General features: G+C 33.7%; 5 protein-coding genes across 10 annotated transcripts; all 5 read right to left on the reverse strand.

The window, feature by feature from the left end:
- Nucleotides 1-209: 209 nt before the first annotated feature.
- LOC110427250 (DEAD-box ATP-dependent RNA helicase 15-like) lies at nucleotides 210-5761 on the reverse strand. The gene is made up of 12 exons (XM_021442729.2): nucleotides 5550-5761; nucleotides 5308-5421; nucleotides 4731-4831; nucleotides 3863-4035; nucleotides 3511-3742; nucleotides 3291-3409; nucleotides 2904-2960; nucleotides 2155-2339; nucleotides 1276-1420; nucleotides 1104-1187; nucleotides 921-984; nucleotides 210-522 (listed from the first exon to the last, which is right to left on the reverse strand). Exons 2-12 carry the CDS (start codon nucleotides 5418-5420, stop codon nucleotides 512-514), a joined length of 1284 nt encoding a protein of 427 aa, XP_021298404.1. The 5' UTR covers nucleotide 5421; nucleotides 5550-5761; the 3' UTR covers nucleotides 210-511.
- Nucleotides 5762-6968: 1207 nt separating this feature from the next.
- LOC110427212 (embryo-specific protein ATS3B-like) lies at nucleotides 6969-8162 on the reverse strand. The gene is made up of 3 exons (XM_021442684.2): nucleotides 7972-8162; nucleotides 7559-7666; nucleotides 6969-7389 (listed from the first exon to the last, which is right to left on the reverse strand). Exons 1-3 carry the CDS (start codon nucleotides 8107-8109, stop codon nucleotides 7126-7128), a joined length of 510 nt encoding a protein of 169 aa, XP_021298359.1. The 5' UTR covers nucleotides 8110-8162; the 3' UTR covers nucleotides 6969-7125.
- Nucleotides 8163-9920: 1758 nt separating this feature from the next.
- Nucleotides 9921-12569, reverse strand: LOC110427211 (DNA binding / DNA-directed RNA polymerase). 5 transcript variants are annotated; one of them, XM_021442682.2, is made up of 4 exons: nucleotides 12447-12554; nucleotides 11798-11832; nucleotides 11567-11598; nucleotides 9921-10757 (listed from the first exon to the last, which is right to left on the reverse strand). In XM_021442682.2, exon 4 carries the CDS (start codon nucleotides 10754-10756, stop codon nucleotides 10043-10045), a length of 714 nt encoding a protein of 237 aa, XP_021298357.1. In that variant the 5' UTR covers nucleotide 10757; nucleotides 11567-11598; nucleotides 11798-11832; nucleotides 12447-12554; the 3' UTR covers nucleotides 9921-10042. The 5 variants fall into 5 exon arrangements, with proteins under 5 accessions (XP_021298357.1, XP_021298354.1, XP_021298355.1 ...); XM_021442679.1 differs by lacking the exon at nucleotides 11567-11598 and having other exon boundaries at nucleotides 12447-12569; XM_021442680.1 differs by lacking the exons at nucleotides 11567-11598; nucleotides 12447-12554 and adding an exon at nucleotides 12095-12153.
- Nucleotides 12570-13557: 988 nt separating this feature from the next.
- Nucleotides 13558-15185, reverse strand: LOC110427229 (SPX domain-containing protein 1-like). Of its 2 annotated transcripts, XM_021442705.2 has the most exons (3): nucleotides 14287-15170; nucleotides 14053-14176; nucleotides 13558-13976 (listed from the first exon to the last, which is right to left on the reverse strand). In XM_021442705.2, exons 1-3 carry the CDS (start codon nucleotides 14572-14574, stop codon nucleotides 13807-13809), a joined length of 582 nt encoding a protein of 193 aa, XP_021298380.1. In that variant the 5' UTR covers nucleotides 14575-15170; the 3' UTR covers nucleotides 13558-13806. The 2 variants fall into 2 exon arrangements, with proteins under 2 accessions (XP_021298380.1, XP_021298379.1); XM_021442704.2 differs by having other exon boundaries at nucleotides 13558-14176; nucleotides 14287-15185.
- A 221-nt stretch (nucleotides 15186-15406) lies between these two features.
- On the reverse strand, nucleotides 15407-19479 carry LOC110427352 (SNARE-like superfamily protein). The gene is made up of 5 exons (XM_021442836.2): nucleotides 19321-19479; nucleotides 18157-18270; nucleotides 16849-16928; nucleotides 16291-16415; nucleotides 15407-15714 (listed from the first exon to the last, which is right to left on the reverse strand). The coding sequence occupies exons 1-5, from the start codon at nucleotides 19371-19373 to the stop codon at nucleotides 15643-15645; spliced, it is 444 nt and encodes a 147-aa protein (XP_021298511.1). The 5' UTR covers nucleotides 19374-19479; the 3' UTR covers nucleotides 15407-15642.
- Nucleotides 19480-21030: the final 1551 nt, after the last annotated feature.

The following is a 21030-nucleotide window of genomic DNA, read 5'->3' on the forward strand; positions in this document are numbered from 1 at the left end:
TGTATATCATGTAATAATCGTATCCATTTATTTAGAATTTTCGTAAACACGACCCGATTACGCTACAAGAACAAAAATTGTCAAGTCTGAAGTTACAGGACGAGAGGCAATCCTCATCCAATATATCTCACGCTCCCTATCCCAGAATCTAGATAGAACCTTAGGCTTTATAATATATAGAACATAAACAAAATCCAAAGCCAACAACAGATCGAAAAAATTTTCCAGGCGACGTTAAAATTTCACTATTAGGAGGGATTTTAACTTCAATCCACCAACTGTAACACAGATTTCAGTCTAACCATTATAATCAACGTCATCAAAAGTGTACTAGAAAACAAAAATGATGACAATAAGTTGAGCAGATGTTTCTTCTCACCTACTAACATTGAGCTTAAACAGAAACACCCTAAAGTTTACAACAATTAATCAAGTTCTGGCACACCACCTTTCCCGCCAGAAACTCTAAATCAGCCAAAACGCTTCGTATCGCTAACATCAAGAACTTCAATCATGAAGGCACTACACAAGAAGGAAAGATAGTAAGGTAGGGCTGCAAAAGGAAATACCAAGGGGAAAGTTGGAAGCAAATGAAACACATTTTATGATACTTGATCATATACATCCAACAAGTATAGAATAGCCAGTGGCAGAAATTAGAAATAGAAAAATCCAACAATCCATTTCATATCTTTATGGTTTTCCTCAAACCACTAATAACCATATGCAAACTTAAATTGGGATGAAACTTGTATACTAGAAACCATAATTTTAAATGAGTTATGCCAAGAAAGCTGTAATTACTATTCATTAGTCTAAAACAGTCAGCATCCATTCATGTAATGCATGAAGCAAATCATTACCCACAATTGCCATCAATCATACTAAGTACAACATCACAAAGTACAAGGTGATCTTACTGTATGTAGAAGTATCAATTTGCTCAGGAAGCTCCTTTATATCCACCTCAAACCTTGCCTGAACCTGAAACCATCAAAGTAGCAATAGTTATAAGACAAAAGAGACTACATAGTTAAATTAAACGAAAAAAAAGAAACAAAAGGAGATAAATATGGCATTAAAAACAGAAAGCCCTGTAAAACCTGATTCAGGACATCAGAGTCAGATGAAGATGAGACAAACGTAATTGCAAGCCCCTTGGTGCCAAATCTACCAGCTCTACCCACCTGCATTAACAGAGAACCCACAGAAAAAGAATAGAAAGTCAAGGTCAACATGACTTTGGTTCGATTGCAATATAAAAACAGAACTTACCCTGTGCAAGTAGGTATCAGCAGAGTCTGGCATGTCATAGTTGATTACAATGTTCACACGCTCAATATCAATTCCCCTTCCAACTAAATCTGTTGCCACAAGAATTCTTTTGTGGCCCTCCTTGAAACTCTTATATCGTGTCAGCCTTTTAAAAACATAAATCAAACAGAGTCAGCCACTGCCGACATACTTTCTACAGCTAAAGAGAGAAAGGACACAAATTCACAAGCATAATGGTCTGACCCCAGAAGCCCATTCCATAAAGAATTTTTTCATGCTAAAAGAAAACCATTGAATGTTGATACCTAAGCTAACATATCCATGTTCATGAACCTGTCATCAACTTTATTGACATCAGCACCACTGTCATAGAGATTGACACCCTTTTCACCAAACCGTGATCAGGGCTAGGGAAACAATAACTTTAAGAATTAAGAACTTCCAAAATGGCAGAAATGATGCAACAGACACAACTACGGCTAACCAACTACATATAAACAATTAAGTCACGATATCAGCATCCTTTTTATACAAATACTTCACGGACATGTCATAGATTCACAATCTCACACCCAATGCAAAAGAACACCACAAATAATGCCTTTTATTCTTACGAAGCACACATAACTGCAAGAAACATATAACACTAAAAAGAAGGCAATGCACAAGAAAACCACATATAAAACCAAAAAAGGAACAAATTAGAAGAAACTTCCCTGAAGTATTAACTCTTCTTAATTCAATATAACACCAATGCAAACAAAATGCAAAAAAACCAAGCATTGATACCACCAAGAAAGTTGACATGCCAAAACTAAATGCATAGACATAGATAAAGTGATACTTCACCCAGCCCACCAAATATCAGAGAACGCATACCTTTCTTCCTGGGACATTCCAGAGTGGATGCAAATAGAGGGGAAATTACACTCCACCAGTAACTTGTTGAGCTCAGCTGCTCTGCTCACACTTTTAACAAAAATGACTACTTGGTTGAAATCCAAGGCATCAAGGAGGTCATTCAACTTGCGATTTTTCTCTAACTCACTCAATTTAATATAATGCTGCATAGGTAAACAAAATTACGGATTGAGTGCATCTTTCCCGTTTCTATTAGTAAGGCTGTCAAAAGGCTTTCTGAGAGTAGTGAATCCAGTGAAAGCCGAAGACTAAGAAGAAAGTACAAAAGGCAAAGCATAAAACAGTGAGACTATATAGGAATCGCAGAGGTCAGGTCAGTGGAAAGAGTTGGGGAAAACAACAATCCAATTCCCCTTGTTTGGATGCTAAGAAAACAATGGGAAAGGAAAGGAAGGAGTACATTACAGACAGTTAAGGAGTGGAAAAAAAATGGCAACTTATTATTCTACTACCATGTCCTTTATATATCAAATGGAAATGTTAAATAAAGGGTAACATTCTCTTTCCAATCAAAAATTCTCAAACAGGAACCTTCCTTTGCAAATCCTCCTAATTTGAAGGTTTTAAAGGGATACATCCAAAGCCCTCCCTGTCCATAGAAAATTATTGAAGCAAAAGAGAGAAGCTCATCTCCATCTCCTTTACCTTCTCTTCCTTCAAATTCAAACAAAGCCTATACAAAAGCAGTGGCTTAGCTGTATGCATACCTGTACCAGACCATGAAGAGTCAACTTGGCTTCATCATCAACATAAATTTCCATTGGCTGCAGCAAAAAAAAAATCACAAATTCGGATTATCTTTCTACCACAACCCAGCACCAGCAGCAAAAACCAAGCAACCACTAATATAAGACTTCAATCCTTTAAATGAGAAAGTAGAATTTAGGAAAAAAAATTTCAAAAGACCAACAGCTATCTAGCAAGAAGTTATTTAATGTACTGTAAAATTAATAGAAGCAATTCAAGCTCCAAAATTATGATATCCCTGCCATTGACAAGAGGTACATACCAGAACAACATATTACCCACATAAAGTAAGAGTATCAAAAATGACACAATGGGATCCAAAATTACAAAAGAAGTGGAGTACTTACATCTTGCATAAATTTTTTGCACACAGGTCGAATTTCCTTGCTAAGTGTAGCTGAAAACATCATAACTTGCTTATCATGTGGGGTCATCTTGAAGATCTCTTGCACATCTCTCCTCATGTCTGTACAATCAAAAAAAAATGATGATGATGGACAATAAAATAAAAGAAGTGCCAGATAAAAAGTACATCTTCAGCAGATTTATGGAGATTTGCAAGCATACCAAGTGACTCAAGCATCTTGTCACATTCATCAAGTATAAAATGCCTCACGTTCTTCAAACTAAGATCTTTTTCCCTAGCAAGAGCCAATATCCTTCCAGGTGTTCCAACAACAATATGGGGACATTCATTCTTTAGCAAATCCTTGTGAACCTTGATATTGACACCACCATAGAAGACAGAAACTTTAATATCTGGCAGATAAGTACTGAACCTCTCAAACTCGTGGCATATCTGTCAAAACACAGTGAATATCTTAATAAAAAGGAACCCGAAGATGAAAATTGTTTGGCACTACAACACCTCAACTGGCATGCTAATTTCAATCAACAAATACAAGTCTCTAAAACATACCTGGTAAGCTAATTCTCTTGTATGGCATAGAACAAGAGCAGCAACTTGACCAGCAACTGGCTCGATTTGCTGAAGAGTTGATAGAACAAAAACAGCTGTCTTCCCCATCCCAGATTTTGCTTGGCAAATGACATCCATTCCCAGAATTGCTTGAGGGATGCACTCATGTTGAACTGGTGAAGAAGCAAATAAAATTGCAGTGGACGAACCCTCAGTAAATTATAATTGTTCTTCCAGATCCTTTAATGGAAAGGTTACCAAACTAGTTTTCTTGTCCAAATGATGTATATAGAAGTAGTGATTACCTGAATAATAAAATCTTGAACAAGTTAGAAACCAAGAACAAGCATGCCCAGAATGAATGAATCAGGCAAAGTAGATGAAACTTGATTGCTAAATAACTAGAGCAAGCTTTATATTCAGCCATAAACAAATCCAAATAAACTTAACATAAATTAATTATTAAGGATAATTTAAAAACCCAATTACTTAAAAAAGAGTTCAAATGAACCATAGAAAACAAGATAGAACAACGAAAAAAAAAGAGTAAAGCTATGATAAATTTTAAGATTCACAAGCAAGAATAAATTAAACTCAGCCTAAGACAAAGTGATAAATCAAAATAGGCAAAGTAAACTGATATGAGGTTGCACAAATATTGCTTCACGGAAAACTATTACAAATTTAATACAAATGATATCCTGTAACAATAAATATTTCATCCAAAAGCAGTCTCTAGAAGAGTAAATGAAAATAATACATCAAACTCATATACACCATTCTAAGTCACTGAAAGCAAGAAAAACAACATGACATAAATTCAAGGAATTCACAAATGTTAAAGCAAGACATGAGTTTAAAACTTTGCCTTCAGATGGATGTTCAAATCCAGAATCCACAATAGAGCGAAGCAGCTCTGGTTTCAACAGGAAGTCTCTGAATCCCGAACTGTGAATTCCAACATACCCCCTACACCACATAAAAAACCAAGAAACAAATTAAAATTAGACCCAGCACAAGAACAGGAAAACAACCAAACTGTTTACAGAGCAAAATCAAAAAGTACATACTATTTACAGAGCAAAACCAAAAATTACATCTATATGCACATGGCATCAAGAGTATTACAAAATAAATTTCAACTACAAGTCAAAAATGAAATCACTTAATCACCTTCACAATATAAAAAACAACATGCCCACTTAATCCACATTTTCTGTTGAAACAAAATGACATATACATAAAGCAATTGAAGCAAAATAACAACTACGAAGAGCTACGCTTTGACCAAATTCTATATACTTAATTAGATAAGGTATATAATCAACCATATTACCTAAAATGAGATTTACAAAATATATACACACAGCATTGTACAGTAAAAAAGCATGTTACACTCAAAATATTATTCAAAAAACTCTATGTATAAAGTAAAAAAGACTAACTTCTTGGCAGAATCAGCGGCCTTAGCGGAGACCGAGTCAAGGGCTTTTTCATCCTCTTCTTCGTAGTCCAGAAGCTCTTCCTCGTAGGCGTCGTTGTCCTTTATTTCACCCATCCTTTTCAACCAAAATAATATAAAATAAAAATCTAACTTTATTTGCGAATTCAGAGTTAGGGTTTATCAAAAATTTTCAGCAATTGAAACACTAAAAAATAAGAAAAAAAAATGTTGAAGAACTCTTACCTTCCAGCTTCGAACAAAAATGGGTTTTGTTCTTCCTCTTTAGGTTTGGGAATGTAGAAAAAAAAAGGAAAAAAATTTGAAAAAAATTAAAGAGGGACAGGGAGAGAGGGAAAGAGAATTGAAAAGAGAGAGGGAGATGCTGAAATAAAACCCTGGATCTAGGGTTTGAAAAGAAAGAGGAGGTGATATTACAAAATGAAGAAAATAAATTGTGAATGACGGAATTGGCCTCACTATGTTGCAAGTACATGACTATGGAGGGGGAATTATGAAAGACATTATATATAATTTTTGATATAATATTTTTTAAAAAATAAATTATTTTAAAAAATTTAAATAAAGTCATTATATTTTAATTATATTTAATTAAGTTTTTATATTTTTTATTTTGAGTTAAATAAATTTTTATATTTTTATTTTAAATTAAATAAATTTAAAAATTAATTTAATAAAAATATCATTTGTCGTTTTATATCATATAGCACTAATATAGTATGTTAAGATATTATAATTGTTGATAATATGACAAGTTCAATGTATTATAATTAATGATGATATGACATATTAATTTGATATCATAACGTGATTATATGATATTTTTCACCTTTTACATTAAAATTATGTCAATATCATATAGATATAAATGATAATAAACATTTTAGCTAATCATGATTAATTAATCATTAATAATAAAAATTAATTTAACTTAAAATAAAAATTTAAAAGCTTGATTTAACGTGATAAAAATATAAAAACATAATTAAATTTTCTTAATTGAATGATCATTAGTCTATTTTCGAATGGTTACTCTCGAACAATTAACTTTGTCCGACATTTATGTTTATAAGCTTAAAATTCACCCCTTACCTATTTGAAATGTTGGGTACCCTACCTATTCCACTCACCGTAATGTTTATCATGATTGGTTTTGCCATTGCAAATTATTAATACAAAATCCGTAATATCATTACACTAATTCTTTCTTTCATAATAAAAAAAAAACTTATCTTAATGCAAACCTGTCAATATCTCTAAGAGGAGATTCTATATAAGTGAAAAATTAAATAGATTTGAATATCATTATTAAGAATTCATATTTTTAATTTAAAAAATATATTTTATTAAATAAAAGAAATTTTCATTTATATTTTTAAAATTCATTTATTTTTTATTGACACAGAACCGTTCTCCATATTCATCTATACCCAATTTCCAAGATGGTATGAAACACAGGTGTGTTCCAGACAACCTGGTGCATTTGTCATTGTCAATTTCATTAGCTTTTCGGTCTTTTAAGAAGACCTCCGATTTTGCCCAACAGAGAGGCTGCAAGCACTTGAAAGCAATAAATATTCAGTTAGCTCTGTACATACATGGCTTGTATAGAATCTAGCCTCTTTCTTTTAGGATAAACCCTCCTTTACCAAAAAAATACAGTCATTAACAAGGATTATTATTTCTCCAAAATATGTTTCAAATCTCTGACAGACCTGAATACGTTAACAAGAAATCACAGCAGCAAAACACCCCAAAGTGACTCGATAACATCAGCAAGAACCCCATTTGTTTACATTGTTCATGAGGATGCAGAAGCCCCTCCATTACACAGATTGAAGCCATACCAAACCCCATAAGGAATAAAAGTGTTGTAATTAAATGTGACAGACTTGGTATAGTAGCCATAGACAGTCACACTCTCTGGTTTCCATCCATCATTTCCACTCCTGTAGAGGTACAGATAGCAAACTTGGTACGTGCAGGGGCCCTTTATTTGAAATGTATCAGTAGAACACCTCTCAAATGTCCTTGAAGATGGATCATCCAGCCTTGGTGCATAAACCTGATAATCCAAAACAAGATTTCATTTCACAAAACGCCCTTGTACTAATTTCATGATTCTCCTACAAAAGGGTCTAAGTAATCGCCATGCCAATGTTCAAATCTGAATCATCAAGGACAACTTATGGATATGTGTGCCTTAAGCATGTTAATGATCATGGACACCATACCTGATTGCCAGAAGCATCACCAAACGCAAGACTGATCTGATCTCGTGTATAGGAGGTCGACGAACAGCTTGTCCTTATTGACACTGTGTAAGAGCAGCTCCCCGCATTCTATGAATAAAGCAATGTAAAATAGTTAAAAATAAAACGATTCCAAACAGTACACCATGAAAACTGACACTGTTTGTCTTTTCCCTCATACAGTTTTTGCTTTGGGAAGATTTCCTGGAAATTTCATAAACAGGCAAATTTGTAACATTGAAGATTCCTGGCAAGATTTTGCTCATAAGAAACTCTCACTAAGGAACAATCTTCTGCTCAAAGACGTTTGCAGGCATGGGGGTGGATGTCAATTTTCAACACATATGTGCGGAATCAGTCTGAAAAGAAGTAGAAAAAGTGGGAATCAAACATACCTGGGTAGCATTGATCTTGAAAGATTTGACAGGCTGAGGCAGAGGCAGAGGCAGAGGCAGTGGAAGTATTCTCTTAGCATCTGCTACGGTGAAGAAGATGAAAGTCAAGGGGAGCAAAAGGGTCACTGCTCTGATCATCTTCACTAAGACACCTGGAAGAGGCAAATCTGATATCTATGAGGCTAACAAGTCCTATCGAATATATAGTACTAGCCACTTGGAAAGCTTTTCCACTAAGGAAGGGTAGAGAAGTCTTTTAAGGCTAGAAGAATAATGATAACAAGATGCCATGATTCCATACTTCTAATTGACCTTCATTCAATAATCCACCTATTGTCTCTTTTTTGCCCTCCGTCCTCTGCCATTGGTTTTGGTTAACCTAACTCGCCGAGTTGGATAGGACAAGACTATTTATGAAGAAAGTTCCAAAAAAGACAATAACAGATAGAGCCCATCTCATTCATTTGCCTATATTTCATTTCCTAAAATATATTAATTACTGCCCAATTTCAAGTTTGTCTTATTGATAAATATATTTCCAAGACATTTTTTCTTGTTTCACTTGATTAATCAAGTAATTAACGAGTTCAGATATTGAACAAGTAATGCTTAAAATATTATGATACAAATATAAATAACATTTTCAAATTTTATCCGAATAATTATAAAATTTGAGTTCCCTATCAGTTAATGAAATTTGGAATAAGAAATTTTAAAAATATGATGAAATACCCCAATGGTTGACATCCTTAATTGTCTTCAATTCTGGCTGATTCAGAATAGATTCAGTGCATAGAAACCAAGAGTTGAAAAGGCAACCAATTTTATCATTAAGGTTACCAAGTTTATAATTAAATCCTTTGAAAACAGTTCCATTTCTTCAATGGATAATAGAAACTTGTTGCAGTATAAAGAAGCATAATCTTTTCCAAGAGTTTGTGCACCACAAAGATTCTTTAGCATTAGGCTGACCATATACAATATGAATTGCAGCTCAACTCTGAGGATAAACTGAACAACAAAATGTCCCTGGCTCATTTTCTCTCTCTTGTTTTCCCAATAATGAAGCAAGAAATTAAAAAGTATATGGAGGCATGAATAACAAATAAAAGGCATATATAAAGAAGAAAAAAAGAACAACATTCAAGAAAAGAAAGGACTAGGGGTATTTGAAAACTTCAAGAGCAGTTAATTCAATGCAGAAATCAGGCTCTAAAAGCACTGCAAAAGTTACAAAGTCACTAGCAACACTTGTTTTGTTCCAACTTGTAAAACCAAAGGCTGAGAGGCAGGGTTTAACATTGCCCTTCTTCGTTCTCACCTGCTCATCATCCATCCAACATCACCAGATTCTAAATCGAAAACTCCTAATTTAGATCATCTGAATTCAAGAAAGTACAATAAAACCTATAACATGATTTAACTTGACAAAGGTTCTGGACCAGTTTGTAACTCTTTACTATGGGTGGAGGAAACAGGAATGCAAGCAACTTCTTCTGAGCGAAAGGCTAACTGAAGAAAGTGGAAGAGAGAACAAAAGTATTACCAGAAATATTCTTTCAATGGTTAGCATGTCCTTTTATGATTCAATCTATCAGCCAGAAGTCATGAATCAAATATATAGAACCAATGAAACTTTTGACTTTTGACCTACAACTGAACCAGGCTAGACAACTTCTAAGCAGTATTCTCATCAATCAGAAGACTATCAATCATGTATCCTTAATGTTACTCATTTAAGGTTCAAAACATAAAGAGATGGTAACTAGTGGCTCTTGTTAAAAGCCAACTTACTCTTTCTACCGAGCATGATGTTCTATTTCCCTATCAAAGATCAGCTCAAAATTGATGAAAATCTACCATTATATTATCCCAAAGAAAGAAAGAAAGAAAGAAAGAAAATTATATCTACCATATCACATCCAAGTGAACAGACAAGCAATAGCAAATAGCTCCAATGAAAAATATATTCAACTCAGACTATAAATAACATTCATGGATGACAAAATTTTGGCTTTCACTCAAATTCAGCGAAATCATATCAGAAAATTTGAAAGAGGACACAGTCAAACTAAAAATCCAACCATTTCTTGTAGTAAACACAGGTTTTGGGAGAGATTATGCCATCAGGTGTACAATGACTTATATGTGGACAAACTCCACAAGGAATGGAAGCCATAGTTCCTACCTTTGGTTCCCCTCCATAACCTCTCTTACCAATGCATTTATAACAAACTTTCCCAACCGGAATTGAAGCAAACTCCCCGGTTCCACTGCTTCTCACTTCCATAACCTCATTATCCAAAACCAAAGCCTTCACAATCTCTTCAATCTGCTGTTTTGACAACTCAATTTGCGAAACATTACTCCTCTTAATAGCATCCGTGACCCCTTCCAAAGTAGCAACCTTCAAACCATAGATCTTCCTCCAACATTGCTCTTTCAAAACATTTATATACTCCGTATCCAGGCTCCCTTCTACATACCATGCCCCACCAGTTATTTCATTTGAAGGCTCAAACTCTGCAGAAATAAAATGCTTCCTACCACGGTTTTGGATGTTTTTGACTTCTTTTATGAGATTCTTGGCTAGAAGTGACTTAAGACATTTGGTAACTAGGTTGTCAGGGAGGTTAATTTCGCGTTTCATGTCTCGTTGGGAGATTCCCATGTCTTGTTTACCTTGGATTACATCATGAACAATTCGTTCGTGCTCTGTAAGAGAATCAGAAGTGGCACCCGGGCGTTTCCTCTTAAGTGCATTTGGCCCTTGTAATCGACTCATTCTGATATAACAGAAATAAAAGAAAACAAAAAAAATTAAGAAAACTAGCGTGTAACATGTGCTATGCTCAATTGTTTATTCTGGATTTGCTAAAGTATCAAAAGCTAATGGAAAAGAAATTAAATTAATTTGTTTAAATTAGCAAAGTAAAAATGTTGATCTAATATATCTATATACGTGAATATAATAGTTTAAGCCATTGCATAAAGTTAATTTACATTAACCATAAGGGAAATGTTTGAAGAACAAAAGGAAAATATAAGTAAAGAAGCATTAAATGAATTTGGATTTTTTTTTATTTAGGGAAGGTGGATTCTAACTCTGCTCTTTGAGCAGAGACATCATGCACCCACCACTAAGCCAAATGCTTGGGTGCAACACAGATTTAGATTATACTACTATAAGAGTTTCCAAAAATCAGAAACTCATGATTATGATGGAAAATCAAACAAATCTATAAGAAGAACATATTTGATATACTTCAAAAGGGACATCAAAATAGCAAGCATTTTTACAGAGTTCATGTCGAGAAGGTTTGCATCACTTTAACTAGTAGAGCTATAGGAGGCTTAATCAGTCCATAAAAAGTGTCAAAAGAAGTGCTCATAGCTAACAACCTTTGCATATTTATCTCATTCCATAGAAAATCAAATGTCTGAAACACAATGATTTCTTAAATGTCAAACACCACAGAAAACCAAATGAAGAGAGCAAGAAACACACTGATTTGGTAAATGTTAAGAAGTACAAACTATAAAGAAAAGAAAAAGGTGAATAAGACAATACATTCACAGCCACAACAACAGTTACCTGCAGGCTGCAGTTTCCTATATCACAAAGCTCTAAAGGAAACAAAGAAAGTTGTTAGAGTTTTTACTTTTAGAATGTCTAGAATAAGAAACAAATAAGATCAAAGTTCTAGTTTCCGGCACATACAAGCATTGTCCATCAAAGAGGATTTCTTTTCCCATTTTATGCAGCTTAAACGTCTAAACAAATCAAATTGTTTAATTTAACAATGAAGACACTCTGAAAATTTACCTGTAGCTCAATTGACCAGGCAAACTGATCAATATCTGTCAAAAAAAGAAAGAACCAAGAAATAACATGAAAAAAGTGTCTCTATCCAAAATCAAAATAGGATTAAAACATTATTTTACAAATAAAAATATTGGAATTAAACATAAAATCCAGCTGAAAAATGAAAAAGATAAACTTCATGCTGAAAAATCCAAAAAATAGAGCACTTTGATGTAATTCAACATTATAAAGTACATCTCCCAAATCAAACTTGCAAATATATCATCAAAAGGCACCCTAAAGTAATGATCAAACCACCTTTTCACACAACAAAACCAATCGGCAATGGTGAAATCGGGGACTGGGGCGGCTGAAAAATCGTGCTCCCCCCACCCCTCCCCCTCATGCCTCCACCCCTTCCTCTCCTCCCTCCCTATGCCGCCACCCCTTCCTCCCTCATCCCTCGTCTCTAACCTTTCTTCCTCTGTCCTCTCCAAAAACACTTCCCGGCTTCTCTTTCTCGTCTTTAGCCCCCTTTAGTCTATAATTAATCAATTTCTTTCCCTGAAATTTTCTCTTCTCCCTAAACAACCCAAACCATAATTTCTATGGAAATTTCATATTTAAAGCGAGAAATTGATAGGAAAAAACCAGTAGGATGATAACTCACCCGGGAAAATCAATAGCAAGAGATTGACAAAGTGCAGCGCTGACACACAACTTTCTTTTTTTTTTTTTCCCTAATTTTAGTCTCAGTTTATTTTTTGTTTGCAGTTTTACCCTCGGAGTTAATATCTTGTAAATTAACGAAGAAAACGCCTATTTTGTTGTAAATGATATGATTTTGTGAATCAAAATGTTAACAAATAACACACAATTAACAAAAATAAGATACTAATATGAAAAAAATAAAGGATATTATTAGTTAACTTGAATTTTATATGAAGGTCAATAAGTAAGGCATTTCTTATTTTTTAAATATTTTAGTCTTAATCTTATTATTTGATAGAGTGCTTAAATTTTATAAATATTGGATTAATTTTTTAAATTGTTACTCTTATCCGCATATGAATATCCTAAATACTATTCATTAAATACTTGTATTCTTTAAATATTTAATTAAATAAATTTTAAATTATTATACATATATATTACAATGAAAATTAAATTAATTTTATAAAAAAATAAATTAAAATTTAAAATCATATTTAAAATAATTAATTAATTTTAGAAAATGCTGCATTAATTGTAAAAAATTTATAAATAATATATATATGAATAAAATTGAATGTCAAAAATAATTATTTATAATCGAATTTGAAGAGTGAATATCTTAAAATTACTCCCGAAACCCATAATAAGTAATGGTTTTATTTTTTGAACCTGATCATACGGTGTCATAATCGTACTAAATTGGGTTGAGTAATGAAAAATAACCGATTATAAGATATCTATTGACATTCTTAATTATGAGATAAAAAAATAATTTTTGACTTAAATAGTGTGTTTTCTTTAATCAAATAATAATATTAAAATAACCCTTTATAAAAGTTATTATTTAGGCATGATTTACATTTGAAAGCCCATATTTTTAGCTTGAGTGGTTCAATGAGTTTAAGCTTCTTACATCTTTCCAATTAATTTGACTTTCTTTAAGCAATGTTCGTATTCTTACATTTGCCAGTCCCATTCGTTTCTTAACTCAAAAGGCGTTTTGGGGATTTGTTTCAGCATGGTATTGATGATGGTTAATAGAAACCATATGAACATTAGAAGAAAGATTGGGTTTAGGGTTTGATGCTTTATAAGAACATACAGTTCAATGATGAACTAGGAAGATTAACAGGGCAATGGAGCACCACACCCTCTCCTCTCTTTAGGGAAAAACTGTGTACAATTGTATGTGTAAGCTATGGCATATGCACCAAAAAACGAAACCAAATATGGAAAGAGGAGCATTTCCAAATCCAAAACAAAAGTAAAAAGGAAAAGACAACTATATATTGACTTGTCTTCAATCGGATTGGCCTTTAAGGGTCACTGGGGGGAGAGAGTCTGCCAAGGATTGCTTCACATCCCCTGATAAGATTGTAAAGCAAATCAGTGGAGAAGAATGGCTGCTGCAGAACCCTTGGCATGTAGGGTGAGTAAACAGAAGCACCTGCCTTCTTCTTGTGCTTCTTCACAATCTTGACCAAGCCTGTTGAGCTTAATTGCAGTAAGAAGCAAGAGATATGATTTAGAATAGTATTGAACCCGATTAAAAAAGGGTATACCTGTAAAGTTAGTGACACTGAAATGCAGTAGCATCACCATCTCTGCATGAAAATCCAAAATATCCTTCAGCAATTCCAGATTTTCTTCATCACCGTTCAAGTTTTCAGCCCTGATTTGCAGCTCCTGGAATACCCAAAGACGACAATTTGTTTCAACCAAAATGAATTTCTGACACCAACAAAAGGTTTTTGATTCAATTCTTTACTGAAGGGAAGATGATCAGATAATATTACCCTAAAGCTGATGACATAATCTTCCTCTTTGTCAATGTAAAACGCGTTAACCTTGTGGAGTTCCCTGTCTAATAACAGGGTGAAACCCGTGTCCTGTACCGGCGAATTCCCCTCACTGCTTCCACCCTGTGAATATTTTCCATTGTCTAATCTTGACCTTTTCTTTCCATTAAAATGGGGATTCATCTGTTTCACTTGCTGCTTCAACGCCTTGTAAGACATAAACTTGCGTTTCCATCCTGGCAAGCTTTTTGCTACCTCAGCCCGATGCCTCTTTCCATGCTTCATCTCTTCTCCCTGTCAGAGTTTCAATGACTGATGCTGGTTGAAGCAGGAAGAGAAACATATATAAATACAACATTGGAAGCATATCCTATAGAACCCTAGGCAAATTATTCGCATCACCCGCAATATTCCTGAAGGCTGGAACCATGAAGATTACAAGGCTGATTGTAGAATATTCTTCTGATGCCATTTCCAAACTTGTATATTCCAGGATGCTAATGCAGAATTTGTATATTCAATCAAGAAGTCCACATCACTTGCTCCTCAAGGTCATCGAAAGACAATGAGATCCTAGTTAGATCCCAAATGTTTTCTGTTGTCTTACTCTTGACAAACTAGATAGACTTTTTCCTCTCCCCACATCTGTTTAGATGGACTAACCGATGAAATCCAAGAATAATACGTTACATTATCCTAAGGGAATTATAATATCACATGGTTGATTGATTCCACGAGACCATGATCTCATCAACTCAATGTAAAAGTTTACATCATGCATTCTTTGATGTGAACGCCCACATTAGGTTAATATCAATTATAATAATCTGAATTCAAACACAGTTGGTTCAATGCATCTTTTGATATCAATTGTAATTATCTGAATTCGAACATCACTGATTTAGTACCTTCTCGAGTTTGAATCATCAAAATTATTATTTATATCTGAATATAAATATTAAAAATAACTTCTTAAAAAATATAATTGATAAGTTACTTATGTGATTGAGTTAATACTAAAAAATACATTTATTAATTAGTTTATAATTTAATTCATGTAAAGATTTAGTAATATTGACTTCAATTATTGATTTAAAAAATTGATCGGACCAGCCAGTCAGACAAAATATTTATATATTATATTTCTTTGTCAATATAAAAATTTTACCACAAACCAATACTCATAAGCTCCATCCAAAATAATGGAATAAAAATCTGTAATTCTGATCAGGAAGCATGATAGTACAGTCGCTGGCATAGTAAACACAACAATAGGATTATGGTGCCTTTCTATAGAGTGCAAGACACTGAATTCACTGTCTCCGAATAGACGGATGGCAAGGTACCTTCCGGTCAAAACTCGGTTGGAGGCTTCAAACGTACTAACCTCCTTATCCTGTCTTTTTCTGTATTCTCCAGGTATCCCTTGAGAATAAAACAAAAGAAAGGTGGGGGGTGGGATTTGTCAGTAGCAATATCAACATGGAAAATGCAATAGGATACAGAGAAATGACAACTGTTAGGTGCCAAAAGGAAGTAGGTTGATACCTAGCATAGGTGCCAAAAGGAAGTGGGTTGCCACATGCTAGGTGTCATGGACCCAGAACAGAACCATGAATTCCATATCAGTTATGTACTAAAGTAAGACTAGATAACTAAGTGTCACACCATTTCAACCTACGAGACGCTTTTTGTGAGATAAAACTGTGAGACCCAACAGGGTCAAAGCAAACAATACCTTATAAGTTGGTGTAGAGCGTGACACTTGGTGAATTTGAGCTGTTCAATAATCATGGGCAGTGATAGGTCACAATTTCTTTTCTTAAGCCTCACTAAAGAAACAAATTTGAACACTAGGTATTGATCAATCAGAAACAAGGAGTTCTAGGAGACTTTTCTATCTTCTTATAATGATCATCAACCTCACAAATAACCAACAGTTGACACCAAAGAGGAAGAAAAGCCAAAATTATTGATAGAGATACCAACTTGTCACCTCACCTTCCAAATAATTTCATCCAAAGACAAGCATATCTTTCCGTACTTATCCAGGAAAAGGCGCTCCGTTGGTGGCTTCCCACATACATCCTTTACAGCTGAGGTTATAACAAAGATCACCTCTGCCACTAGCACAGAAACATTCAGGAGATAAATCATTACTAAATTCAAGCATGCAATGTGGTGCAACTCTTCAGTCAAAATGCACCTCAAATACCAAAGTGTAAACTTTCATTTCAACAAACGAGCGATTTTCATTTTAATTTACAGACCATTTGAATGGGTCACTCTAGGTCAAAAAGCAAGCTATGTTAAAGATAACTGAGAAGCCTAACTGACTACGAAAAGCATAGAGATTTGTGCATGTCAAGATAGGGAAAATGTATCACCATTTAATTGCAGATTATTCAAGAAGATTCTTTCAAGGAACCTAATATAGATCAAGCTTTCTCACTCGAAACAGAATATAAACCACATATTTTTGAATCAAGAAGTTTTTAGCTTCTTCCTGACCTTTCACAAACTTAGGTTGTATGTGTTAAGAATGCAAGATATACTTACATGCAAGTTCATCATACTCATCCTTGCCAACAACATAGACGCTGACATCTCCAAGCACGGTGTAAACAATATACACAGACCTGATAAAAGAACACATTTGCTCAGTTCTGTGAAATGATATCATGTAGTCAAAAACTAATGCTTTTATAATTGGACATTAGAACTCCCAACAATATAGTTCTAAGCCACAATTTTTCCTAAAGCGTCAGCTAAGCTTTAAGGTTGACAGAAAAGCTGATCATAACTATGATCTTGTGGTGCAGCATTGCTAAAAAATAGGCCCACGTGTAGAAGTTTAAGAAAACCTAAACAAGTTGCTGACCAGTTATCAAAGCTGCAAAAAAAAAGAGATATATTCTTTTATGAGTTTCAAATATGTTTGGACAAATTATGAAACTCTCTCAATATGTTAGGTCTTGGAGATTAAATAGTACCTTGCTTCATGATCGAGCAATAACTGCAAAAATGAAATCATGTATCACAATATATATTTCACTTTAGAGAATAATAGAAGTAGACTGTCAGCTGCATTTTTCTTAAGTCTTTGTTTACAAGGTGAATTTTCTCACGATAATCAAGTGTGTGGTTTGTACACTGATCCATTCCACAATCAACAAAGTCAAGAACTTTGTGCCCCTGATCAATTAATTCCTGGAATTAAACTAACTGCAGGGTAAAAAAAAATGCAAAAAGCAAAAAGATTAAAGCTACTGCACAAGGAACGTTTTTTGAATTACAAGGATCCTTGGCCCAGTCAACAAGATGTTTTAAGTAGAGATTATAAATCCTTTTATGCCAAAAATGGATTTCCTCTTACTTATCAGATCTCATAGACAAAGGGTGGAAATTTAGAAAAGAAAATCTAGTAAATCAGGCCTTTAGATAAATTGTTTATACTGTCCACTACTTGATAAATTCTAGTTACATGTTTACATTTGCATCAGACCCAAGAGAGAAACGATGTACTCATTGCTGGCTACATCCTTGTTGGCAAGCTTGGATCAAGTCAATAAGGATTCTAAAATCATAGCCCATGCATGTCCTGAACAGTTGACCATCAACGCTGTGCTGGTCACAGATTCATGGGTTTCACATAGTTCAATCAAGTTTTTTGTTTGTAGCAAACATCATTTATACCAGTTGGCCTGGTGCAAAATCTAAGTGATCTGATTTATACCATATTTAATCCTCCCAACCAATCCCAGAACCCAATCCTCATAGAATAATTCTAAGGCATTTTAAAGATGGAAAACATGCATCATAGCTACAAACAGATACTAAAATTTAATGGAAGAAAGATATTCATACTTGTGAGAAGCAACAAGCAGCTCTTCATTCTTGACACCTTTAAGATTATCTGCTCCCAGTTTAACCAGGAAAGATCTCCAATGCAGCCGTTCCTCAGCTGGAACTCCATTAAAGCTGCAACAAAACATAATCCCAGAGCTAATGTTCAATTATCTTATCAGGAAGAGATAAAAAATCAAGCTCAGCTGTCTTTTAAAAGCAACTGAGACTGCATGTTCCTTAAAGGACAGACTAATATTAGACAGCAATGATGACAAGTAGTAACTAATAAAGAAAAACTACTTCACTAATAACAGAGACTGAGGCCATTGCTAGTCGTAATGGAAGAAGCCTTGTGACTGAAAAACAGAAAATCATGGATAAAGTCCTAAGAGCAGCCACTTTATGTGGAAATATGATCAAAAGCTTCTTTTTCCATTAACCATTCTCCAGACCACCTTTGCAGAAACATAACTAGGTAATGACCCTTTAGGTGAGCACAAACCTCCCCTTGTGACATGGATGACCAGGACTACATGAAAAGCTGAGATTAATTACCAAGAATATTAAAATTGTGATCCTTGTATGATCTTGGTTTAACTTAGGACCTCAGTTGAACTTAGAATAGATAGTGTTGTCTTATTTTGTTTCTTAAGTTAACCCTTCATTCTTGTTCCAACCTCTAAAGCTGGCATTATACCTTCTGAACAACCACCACAAATCGTTCATTAGTGTTGTCCAAACCTCAATTCAAATTCATTTCAAAACTTTTCCCCTTCTTGCTTACATTAAATAATGGGATTCTTCTGGTATATAGGTATCACAAAAAAGATCACCATGAAAATGAATCATCCGAAAACCTCCCAGATGGACCTTATCATAACAGTAGCTGTTAATAATCAATCACCCATTTCCACCTTCTACCAAACCAAAATCAACCCAATTCAAATCCCATCTAGAAAGCACAAATAAAATCATTCAATTTCCATGAAAAAAATCCAATGACCCATTTAAGATCTGCCTCTATATAAAACAGATTCGAGCACAATAAACTAATTCAACAAACAAAAAGCCATCAAAGAGCATACCAAAACAATGGTAAAATCATCAAGAGCATTCAACGGCAAAACTGATATGGATACGATCAGGGAAAAAATGGAAGGGATAGAGATCTATTTCCCCTACCGTTCAACTAAGATGTTCCCTTCAGAGTTGGCGAATAACAATGCAAGTATCATCTCGATATCTCCCTCCCCTCAACCACTTCTTTCTTTTTCTCTTTTCTTTTCTGTGTTACGCAGACAGAACCGAAACGTTTGCTGTTGTGGACTTGTCGTCGTCATCGCCCCTTCATCCTTTTACCCTCTCGATTCGGGTCGGTGTCGGCTTTCGGGTCGGATAAATTCTAGTCCGAATTTTAGATACATCATGTGGTGGAGTGTGCAAATGAAAATGATTAGCTGGCATTAAAATTTATGAAAATCTAAAAAAATTAAATTTATTTTATTCATAAATATCGAATCGAATTATTAAAATTAACCGAATTGATCGAAAATTAAATTATGTCAATCGGTTTTAAAAAATAGGATTAAAGCAAACTTTTTACATGTTGAAGTAAATTTGACAATATTTTTAATAAATTCAAAAGCATGCAATAACATTTACATATTAATATAGATAATAATTAAAATTTTTATTTGTTTAAATTCGATTTTTCAATTTGTTCAGTCAAAAAATCAAATTGATCAAAATAACCAAATTATAAAATCAAACATTTCAAAAACTGTTAGAATTGAATCGAAAAAATCAAACTCATTTAAATTTAATTTATTTTTTCACTACAATTTTAACTCAGCTTTCACCTTATTTTAGTTTGTCTATACAGAACAAAAACAAAAGGTATTGTTCCTTCACATATATTTTTATTGATTTAATTATAAAAATGTTATCATTCAAAATAAAGCTCTAAGCATTTAATTTATAAATAAATAAATTTTCATAAATTAGTAGATTTTACCACTAACTTGTACTGTGTCAATTAAGTTACCTAGATGTGAATAGGATACAGGGACATAGGATCCACCCATTGTAGAACCCTAACTTGGCATCAATGCATTCAAGACAAATTAGTTTACCACTTCACATTAATGCCGTAAATTAACGATCTCTTGACATGTTGAAATAATTGCATGATCTTCGAATTTTGTCTATGACAATTGATAAGATTGCGATTTTGATCTTACTTTTTGAGTTGAGGGTTTTAAACGTTGAGTCTAATGAATTCTATTTTTCAAACATCATTTGCTCATTCATATGAATAAAATTTATAATTATGTAATTTTCAAATGAACGAATTTGAAATAATTACATGGTCTTCAAGGTGTTTTTTTTCTTTATGACAATTAACGATATCCTGATGTTGATCTTCCTTTTAAAATTTAGAATTTCAAATCTCGGCTTAATGAATTTTATTTTTCAAACATCATTTTTTAATTAAAATGGACTAAATTCGTAATTGTACAATTTTTCACAATTAGTAATTATGAATTTGGGCACTAGCATGATAAAAGAGACATTAATGTTTTTCTTGAAGGTGACCATGGAGAGGAAGTTGCTTGTAAAGTTAAGGATTTCGGATTTGAGGAGAGACCGAAACTTTTTTTAAAAAATTCATATTGAAATCGTCTGGTCCAAGAGTTTTATTGCCGTCAAGATCCCAAATCCGGCCAAATTTAAATTTTTCTTGTTCTAGGCAAAAAAAAAAAAAAGGTTTTTCCACAAATTAAATTGAGATATTATGAACAAAGTTGGTAGGAGTTTGATGAGCATGTGATTGCAATAATGGGACACTCACCGTTGCATGGCATCAACCAACTATCCTAGGAAGAATCATGG

This window comes from Theobroma umbraticum, unplaced genomic scaffold (assembly GCF_002168275.2).
Source record: "Theobroma umbraticum cultivar Fairchild unplaced genomic scaffold, ASM216827v3 scaffold_228.0, whole genome shotgun sequence".
Taxonomy (NCBI): Eukaryota; Viridiplantae; Streptophyta; class Magnoliopsida; order Malvales; family Malvaceae; genus Theobroma; species Theobroma umbraticum.

Excerpts from the sequence above, each read along its gene's own strand:
- LOC110427229 (XM_021442704.2), bottom strand. The coding sequence starts at position 14,574 with ATGAAGCATGGAAAGAGGCATCGGGCTGAGGTAGCAAAAAGCTTGCCA. Across the intron at positions 14,177-14,286 it reads ATTATGTCATCAGCTTTAGG|GAGCTGCAAATCAGGGCTGA; the intron begins GTAATATTATCT and ends TGGGTATTCCAG.
- LOC110427250 (XM_021442729.2), bottom strand. The coding sequence starts at position 5,420 with ATGGGTGAAATAAAGGACAACGACGCCTACGAGGAAGAGCTTCTGGAC. Across the intron at positions 4,832-5,307 it reads GCCGCTGATTCTGCCAAGAA|GGGGTATGTTGGAATTCACA; the intron begins GTTAGTCTTTTT and ends TATGTGGTGTAG. Across the intron at positions 985-1,103 it reads ACTCTGATGTCCTGAATCAG|GTTCAGGCAAGGTTTGAGGT; the intron begins GTTTTACAGGGC and ends TGATGGTTTCAG.
- LOC110427211 (XM_021442679.1), bottom strand. The coding sequence starts at position 10,756 with ATGAGTCGATTACAAGGGCCAAATGCACTTAAGAGGAAACGCCCGGGT.
- LOC110427212 (XM_021442684.2), bottom strand. The coding sequence starts at position 8,109 with ATGATCAGAGCAGTGACCCTTTTGCTCCCCTTGACTTTCATCTTCTTC. Across the intron at positions 7,667-7,971 it reads TCAAGATCAATGCTACCCAG|AATGCGGGGAGCTGCTCTTA; the intron begins GTATGTTTGATT and ends CTTTATTCATAG. Across the intron at positions 7,390-7,558 it reads GTGATGCTTCTGGCAATCAG|GTTTATGCACCAAGGCTGGA; the intron begins GTATGGTGTCCA and ends TTGGATTATCAG.
- LOC110427352 (XM_021442836.2), bottom strand. The coding sequence starts at position 19,373 with ATGATACTTGCATTGTTATTCGCCAACTCTGAAGGGAACATCTTAGTT. Across the intron at positions 18,271-19,320 it reads GGGAACATCTTAGTTGAACG|CTTTAATGGAGTTCCAGCTG; the intron begins GTAGGGGAAATA and ends GTTTTGTTGCAG. Across the intron at positions 16,929-18,156 it reads CTGCTTGTTGCTTCTCACAA|GTCTGTGTATATTGTTTACA; the intron begins GTATGAATATCT and ends TTCTTTTATCAG.